This window comes from Leptinotarsa decemlineata, unplaced genomic scaffold (genome assembly GCF_025532065.1).
Source record: "Leptinotarsa decemlineata unplaced genomic scaffold, Ldec_3_MD MMD2_tig00000199_RagTag_RagTag, whole genome shotgun sequence".
Taxonomy (NCBI): domain Eukaryota; kingdom Metazoa; phylum Arthropoda; class Insecta; order Coleoptera; family Chrysomelidae; genus Leptinotarsa; species Leptinotarsa decemlineata.
The window spans coordinates 6100163-6109432 of NW_027412544.1; the positions used below are offsets into that span (position 1 = coordinate 6100163).

The window sequence follows — 9270 nt, forward strand, 5'->3', positions numbered from 1 at the left end:
TTTTTGAAATACCTACTAAGTCTAGTAGCTCGTGCAATTTCAGTCGACACTTCAGTATCGCTTCATGGATTTTCTTTACCGTTTTTTTTCTGTTGTCGTCACCTCATTTGGTCGACCACTGCGATGCTTGTCTTGGCAGCTCGTACGGCCTCGTTTGAACCCGACTACCCAATATTGTACAGCTCAGCTTTTATATCAGTTGGGCTTAGGCTTTTCAAATGAAAAAATTTCACCACAACGATGACCAATTTTCTCCATTTTCACAAATTTACCGAAGACGTTCGCTATTGTTGGCTCCCAAACAAGCACTAAACAACGCAGCGTCTTCAAACTTGAAACATATTGATAATGTCTGCAAGAACCTAAATTCAGCTTTTTTGCAATAAAACAAATGAAATTGTGTGTAGATTCACAAAGCCTTCTAAGCATATACTTTGCAATGGCATATCCACATGTTTCTCTAAATATTATGTCATTGGGATGTGGTAGAGATTTTAATATAATATTCGTTGCCCAAAACGTATCATGAGATTAATTTTTGATATGAACTATCGTGATAGCTGCAAACCTATACTCATAAGGGAAAACTTGTTATCAGTTCCATGCATATATATACTGAAATGTGTAACCTATTTAAGAAGCAACCTTGCATCTTTTGAAGTGAATGCGGCTACTCATAACTATTGTACACGGCATGGTGATATGTTGAGAATACCCTCTCACAAAACAACCAAATTTAAAAATTCTCCACTATATAACTCGATCGCACTGTACAATAAACTACCAAATGCTATTAAGGAGTCTAAATCGTACGAAATATTCAAGAATAATTCTCAAAAATTCTTAATAGAAAAGTGTTTCTATAGCGTACAGGATTATTTAGGACAAAAATTCTAATTTTAAGATTCTTATTATTAATTTATACTTTCACTAACTGTGATACCCATATGCTGTTGTGATATTTGTTTTAGTTTTTTTATTTATATATGACAAATCATGATTTAATTGTTTTAATATTATATAGTACTTCTATTGACTTACCATATGTACATTAAGTACGGAAATGCCTATTGAATATTATTATTATTATTATTATGCTTTATAGACTGTATACTTTCTAATACAGGCCATCTCTAGGTAAGGCCGGATATTTCTGGAATCACCCTGGTAGACTATCCCTTCGGGAGAGATTTTATAGACAGAATTATGGGATGGTGATCAGTTACATTATATTGAATTATAAGAGATTTGATTTTTTTTCTGTTTTGTTAATTTTGTATCTTATGAAGAAATGATCGAAGTGGCTTGGCAATATAGTACAATCATTTACAAAGAAATTGTAACCAGAATTACTCATTATAGTTTTGTATTTTTCGACAGAATCGTTATCGCCCAATTGATTTATATTAAGATCACCTGTGATAACATCGACATCATTTCGACCTTGTTGTTCTAACTTTCAATAGATCAGAATTAAAGAGTTTTGAACACGTTCTAGGAGAGCGATAAATGGCTGTACTGTAGAAAGGGTTAAAGTTTTAGGAGTGACTAATTTTTGGGAAAGAAAATGTTTGGATTTCCACTACCCCATCTTGATGCAATAACTATTCAGTTTTCTCAGAAGATTTTGTGATATACGGTTTCAAAAGTTCTGGAAAGGTCTATACATCTATGTATAAAGTTACTTCTTTTAGAATTGATTGTTCCCTTCCTTTCTTTGGAAGATTCTCAATTTTTTTTGTATCAAGATGGAGTAGAAGAAAGCCAAAAACTTTCTTCCCGATATCTTCATCTCATTCGAAATTAAAATTCTAGTTACTGCAATTTCACCAATTCGAGTCTTATCGGCTAGGAAGTTTTGGTTGCCTTCAATGAAACCAATGTCATCATTTTTATTGAGCTGACCCTCATTATAAAATTGGACATAACCCTTCAGTTTCAAAAGGGATAGATTTTCAAGTCCTTATATTTCCGTCGAAATGATAACGTCATAACTTATTGATAAATGATCTAACGATAACTGTTTTGATTTATATTTTCCATTCAATTATTTCTGCATTATAAAACGCAACCTCTCTTACGCAAGCGCGGCAAATTTTTTTTATATCTGAAACGATATTTTATTTTCAGATATAAATGACCTCTATGAACTACTCTTACAACAAGAGAAATTGAATGATGAGCTAGGACGCCATCAAGTTGAAAGGCGAGCAAGAGGTCCACAACTTCGTCTCAGATTCGGAAAACGAGCTGGTTCCTTCGATCCCGTAATGAAACCCATACCAGTAAGTAATATGTTTTGATTTATTTGGTTGCTATGCTGCAAATCTTCGATGAAAACTCAATGAAATTCGGAGAAATATTCAATATTCCACTTCAAATGTATAACACCGTACTATAGTATATTTCCTTCAGCTGCGGAGTGATAAATCATTTTCGAATTGCTGTTCGATAGGCGTACATAATTCAGTCGGTTAAAGAGTGAAGAATTTAGTTGACCATTCAATGTTGTTAAATGATTTGGTAGGTATAACGAATCTGGAAAAACTTTTAAAGTTTCATGTTCACGGCGAGTAACAAAAATGTGGAACAGTCGCAATGACCATTGATGATTATTTTTTCCATTAAACACCCCAAAATGTTTTTACTATTGAATTTCGATTGAAATTTCCAATCCTTTCTATTGAAAGCACTTTTCAACGTATCACATCACAACGTATATCTGGGATATTTTCAATTTTCGCTGAAAAACAAGATGACGTCATGCTTTGATCTGACCTAATAGTCTGACTGTATCACATACCTGCACAGCCTGCAATTGCAATTTTCCCTAGACCCAATAGTGCTTTACTGCCCTAAAAATATGAATTAATGACGAAGCCTTTGCGGCCTAATTTGAGATGCAAGGGGTTGTCAAACTTATAAATTCAAGAGTGGTGACCTACATAAATCGAGTTGATCGTTTAGGGTAATATATTTCGGGTTATTTATTGATTTATTAATTTCCATTTCCAATTACTCCGGTATCTTCTATAATCTCCAGTGTTGAATTTTTATTATAACTGGCATTCCTGTTTTCTTAATTACCTCCCCATCCAGCTTACCTACAAACTCCCTATACAACCACGTTTTTAGATTTCGAAAGTATTAGTTACTTTTTATACTTCGAAACCGGTCGTAAAAAGAAAATAACTAGTGAAAATTAGACAAAAGTGTTTTCATTCATTTCATTGAGGTGATCATGAATTTCCACAAAATAAACAAGTCATCAATTACACAAAAAAATCAGAAGTATTTGCTGTATACAGCATTTAGTGATTGACAATAATAATAATCGTAGGTTTCAAGTTTATTGCATATTGGCCAAACAGGGAGAACATTTTCCCAAAGAATTAAAGTGAGTTGAAGTAGTTTTGTAAATAGAAAGATCAATTCCACATTTCCAAACCACTTTTTACCATGAGTTCAATCATGAATACGTTGTATTATTTAGAAGACGAGAGTTAGAAACTCAGTATTGTAGAATGTTTAGAAATCAGGAATTCAAGTAATTTACTGAATTGTCAATTAGAATTGAATAACTCAGTTATTAAATATTTTTCCAAATGTGGGAACTGCGACATAAGCTCAGGTAATTTAATTAATTACAAACTTGGCTGGAAATAATTATTATAACAAATTGATTAATATTTTCATCGATGAGGTTCAACTACCAGATAGAGACATATGTTTCTCAGTTCCTTAAAAAGAATTATTTGAATCTAAAACTGGTATAATCGAATAAAAATCTATTGAACAAAACAAAATATTACTCTGCGGCGCACTGACACTATCTCATGCCAATTATGCAGAAACTGTTTATGGACCAGGACTCTTGAAATCTGACAGGCAGAGACTTCAAAAACTGCAGAATTCGTTCATGAGACTCATCACAGGCGCAAGGAGACGTGAGCATGTGTCTCAATACTTGGAACAACTTGGATAGCTGACCATGGATGCTAGGCGCACACTCTCTAAAGAGATACGGGTTTCAACCCGGTTCAGGCCGTAGGTGTCACTGGGTCCTAAAATTCTTAGTCCAGCCGCTTCCTTGGCTAAAGAGTCGGCAATGCGATTACCTTTACTCCTGTCGTGCCCTTTGACCCACCTCAGGATAATGTTTTTATCTACCGAGGCTTTGGCTAAATCTTGGTGACACTCTAGTACCAACCCTGAGGTAACCTATACTTGATATTTATTTAGCATAAATATGTAGAAAATATGAAAATTTTCATTTGAATTTCCTTTATGTTATGCTTCTGACATGACTTTCCACATATAAAATATCAAATTCTCATTTATTCGTTTTTCGCCTGTCTTTCCTGCTTTTCACCGTTCCTTCTTTTCTTTTTACTCCTTCTTTTTCTTATTTTGTTTTCATCAAGTTTGATTGCAAAATATTTGTTGCTGGTTAGATGAAAGACCAATGTCTGCCTTGATTTATCATGTGCAGATGTTGAATTCTGCCATTTGTTAGTTCAGATTAGTATCTCTTGTACTGAGTAACCTTTCTATAAAAGCATTTATTATTATTATTTCTTTTACCGAAGTATGCGTTGGTCAGGCCCTATCCCCCGAAGCCCCGATATATTCGGGAGGGCGCGCCAGCATTATCAACCAACGACCACTCCCCACACCTGGGGTAAGTGATCATTGGGTCCGAAAATCATGTGCCCTGTGCAAGCGCAGTGAGCCAAGAATGACAGCCTTCTGCATATATCCGGCTAAGATTTCTGCCTTAGTGCGGTAGGCCGGTGACAGAGTTGTGGTTACCTCGTTCAGTGTCGAAAACTACTATTATTATTATGTATTCAGTACACATAAACAACTAAGTAGTATATCTTTTTTTGCTTTTTCAGGTTGAACGGGCTCCATCTCTACGTCTACGATTCGGCAAAAGATCCGAGGAAAGCCCCGTAAGTATATGACCTTGCCAAGAACTCTTTTATAACATTTCCCATAGGAAGAGCAACGATCTCGAAAGTGCCGTTAGTCAGTTCAAGGAATATTATACATTTTCTCCGTAATTGAATATCATGTTTCAAGCTACCAAAATGCATTAAAAGTATCATAACACAATGAATTGAATTTCTTATTTAATTATGCCATGAGCTTATCATCTGCAACAATAGTGACTGACGATTAGACACAACATTTTCATTTCCGTTAATAGTCTTATTTTTCTTGTTTTCAGATTTCTGATTATTTATCTGGACTGTCATCGGAAGGTGCTAATTAAATTTTCAATACACTAACAATGGAGATCATCAATGACAATTGATTATTAAAATTACTAGGTTCATTTCTCTGGTTATTCTTTGTTAAAGAACTATTTTTCAGTGTTAATTTGTAATGTGAAATATAAATTATTAAACCGTATTGAAAAACGAACATGAAAATGCGACTTATTAAAGAAAATCCATTATTCTCAATCGTATGTGCAGTGCGATATAGTAGTCAATGTATTGTTTAGAAATGTTTCAAATAAAGCTGTACTTTTTATTCATTTGTTTGATTTCCTATTCCATTCCGTTGTCATTTTTTTCGAATCATATCGTATTTTAATTCTTTTAGGAGTTGTTATTGAGATATTCTACATTCATACTAAGCCAAGGAGGACCCAGTAGAAGAAAGATTCGTGAAAAATGATCCGAATAATTTTCTGTTGGATCCGCTAACGGAGACAAAAAATATATTACGAAACCTAAGCGTCGTTTTCTCTCCACACTTTCCAGAAAAATATAAGATCCCGGAAACGCGTCTTAACCAAAGCATGCTAGCCAAAACGCAAAATATGTTATAGCAGAATTCAACCTGTGAGGAAAATGACCACAATCAATGTGTTGAAATAGTTTTCATTTCAAATACTGGGAACATATTTCTAATATGGAATAATTTCGGTCATAACGAAAAAAACTGAATTTTTCAAATACTGTTTCGGTAGGTGGTAATCTTACCAAAAGTTCATTTCGTTTTCCGAGGTTCCAAATTTGAATCCGAGAAAAACTTGGCCAGATATAAGAAATCAAAAATTCAAAATAACAAATGAACATGAAAATTATAAAGAATTACTGAAAATAAATACTGATAATATTGAGCAGAAAAATCTTGAAAAAAATTAGAATGAAATAAAAAATTGAGCAAAAAAACTGAAAATCGAACAATTAAAATAAAATAAAAATTAAGTCATCACTCGAAGACGATTGTGGATACTAACAATCAAGTAACTTGGCTTGAAATCTTTTAATTTTTATTTCATTTCAATTGTTCAATTTTCGATTTTTATTTAATTTTTATTTCGTTTCAATTGTTTAATTTTAATTTTTTGGCTTAATTTTTTAATTTATTGTAATTTCTTTTCAGGACTTTTTTGCTTGATATAATTGTTATTTTCAGCTATTCTTTTTAATTTTCATTATCATTTCAGAGATTTCAAATCATATCATATTAGACAATGGGAGTTCGAAATATTGTCAGCCACCTTCAAACAAACGAAAAATTCAAATTCACGCTAATTTCAATTACTATTCATTCGCCAAAATCGCACATACAGGCCTGAAATTCGGTGGAAATACGTCTTTCGGTGTCATTTACGTATCGAAAAAAATTCTGCAAAAATGTTGTCATTTGTGAGATTTTGCTAATGTTCGAAAATAACGATCAAAACATATAGTTAAAATTGACACCCTGGACGCATCAATTTTTCCATTTTGAGTATTTTTTACCAATAATAACTTGTTTATTTTAACGAGATCTACCACATACTTAGTTTTTGTAATATTCTTAGCAACTTCACTAAGCGCTCTAGGAGCTAAGTAATATGCATCGTTATAGAAAATTGTAAATATCTCGAAAACGATCATCTCCAGCGTTGTTGACTTTTTTCATTTGGAAAAGGTGTGGGAATTGAGTTTCTTCATGAAAAGTACCAAAAGTTTACTGTGAAAAAGTTGGGGTAATTTGAGGAAAATAATGATAGAGTACGCAGCGCCCTCTAGATGTTACACGAAAACTAATAAGAAATTATGACGTTTGTTTGAAGATGATTGACAATGTTTCATGATGAATTTCACTAGTTCGGACTTCCATTGTCTACTATATAAAATGATTTGAAATCCATGAAACAACTAAAAAAGAAGAATTAAAAATGAATAGCTGAAAATAACAATTATATTAAGCAAAATAAACCTGAAATGAAATGATAGTGAAATAAAATACAAGTAAAATAGAACAATTGAACAAAAATAAATAAAAATGAAGAAATGAAAAAAGAAAATAAAAATAAAAAGTTGAGAGATTCCAAGTCACGTTAGTTCACGACGTTTCGATTGTTAATATCTACAATCGTCTTCGGGTGATGACTGGACTGATTACTATTTATAGGTCGTTCGAGTACTTTCACTTATCCCCGCTTTCCATTTTCCGCTTCACTGGTTCCGTGGGAGATGACCGTTTGGCGGGCGTTGGCCATTTTTCACTCGGCAATGCGAACATTCAATGGCCTCTTAGTTTCACCAATTTTCCGCACTCACAGGGTATCCGGTAAATGCAATTCTTGGATTCGCAGTCCGCGTTTGGTGGCCTGGTTTTCGTGAGGCTGCTACGGATAGTGTTACCGGATCTGAAGCAGGTTCTGATGTTGTACTTGGAACCAATTCTTCTTATCCTCTCCGATAATCCTCTGATGTAGCGAAGTGCAAGCACTGGTTGTGACGGTTTCTCTTCCTTGTGAGGCTCCTGCTGTCTTTTAGCCAAGGTCTTTTCTACCATCGCTTTGGAGTAGCCATTCCGTTGAAAATCATTTTTGATGATGTCTAGTTCCTTCCCATGACCTTCCTTCGTGTTACAGAGCCCGAAAGCACGGTCTAATAGAGTCTTGATGATTCCTCTTTTAGTTGATTGATGGTGGTTGGATTCGAGGTTCAGATACTGTCACGTATGAGTGGGTTTTCGGTATACAGATGTTTCCCACTTAGTGTCGGTCCTCTTCACCAAAACATCTAAAAATGGCAATTCGTTGTGGATTTCCTTCTCCATTGTGAAAGTGATGGAAGGTCTCACGCTGTTGATGTGTTTCAGGAAGGCGTCTAGTTCAGTATTCCCATGGTTCCATATTATGAAGGTGTCGTCAACATATCTCAACCATGACAGTCCCTCATCTTCAACGGAATGACTACTCCAAAGCGATGGTAGAAAAGACCTTGGCTAAAAGACAGCAGGAGCCTCGCAAGGAAGAGAAACCGTCACAACCAGTGCTTGCACTTCCCTACATCAGAGGATTATCGGAGAGGATAAGAAGAATGGGTTCGAAGTACAACATCAGAACCTGCTTCAGATCCGGTAACACTATCCGTAACAGCCTCATGAAAACCAGGCCACCAAACGCGGACTGCGATTCCAAGAATTGTATTTACCGGATACTCTGTGAGTGCGGAAAATCCTATATTGGTGAAACTAAGAGGCCATCGAATGTCCGCATTGCCGAGCACAAGAAACACACACAGCGAGGGGAAACCAGCAAATCAGAAATAGCAGACCATGTTTGGACCCATCAACACAACATCGAGTGGTCCCAAGCTGAGATCTTGCACAGAGAGGAACAATCGTTTAGGAGAAAATTCAAGGAAGCCGCTCACAGGTTGTCCAACAACGTATTCAGCCAAGCCAGCGTAGAAATACGCAACATATGGAAACCCATCATCAAGCGAAAAATGGCCAACTCCCGCCTAACGGTCATCTCCCACAGAACCAGTGAAGCGGAAAATGGAAAGCGGGGATAAGTGAAAGTACTCGAACGACCTATAAATAGTAATCTCTCGGAGGAATCAGTCCAGTCATCACCCGAAGACGATTGTAGATATTAACAATCGAAACGTCGTGAACTAACGTGACTTGGAATCTCTCAACTTTTTATTTTTATTTTCTTTTTTCATTTCTTCATTTTTATTTATTTTTGTTCAATTGTTCTATTTTACTTGTATTTTATTTCACTATCATTTCATTTCAGGTTTATTTTGCTTAATATAATTGTTATTTTCAGCTATTCATTTTTAATTCTTCTTTTTTAGTTGTTTCATGGATTTCAAATCATTTTATATAGTAGACAATGGAAGTCCGAACTAGTGAAATTCAAGAAATTATGAATTCTCACGTCAAAAAAATCCAGGTACTATATTTCGTGTAAATAACTTATTTTTAGAAAACGAACAAAAAATTCAATTTCAACACCCG

The 9270-nt window shown here is 34.7% G+C and overlaps 1 protein-coding gene across 1 annotated transcript in view; it reads left to right on the forward strand.

The window, feature by feature from the left end:
• Positions 1-5541, forward strand: part of LOC111509785 (uncharacterized) — a 119803-nt gene extending 114262 nt beyond the window's left edge. The window contains exons 3-5 of the mRNA XM_074172833.1: positions 2131-2285; positions 4899-4955; positions 5234-5541. Of these exons, the coding sequence (XP_074028934.1) occupies positions 2131-2285; positions 4899-4955; positions 5234-5278 (257 nt within the window). The 3' untranslated portion in view covers positions 5279-5541. The remainder of the gene's footprint in view (positions 1-2130; positions 2286-4898; positions 4956-5233) is intronic.
• The last annotated feature ends 3729 nt before the right edge of the window (positions 5542-9270 follow it).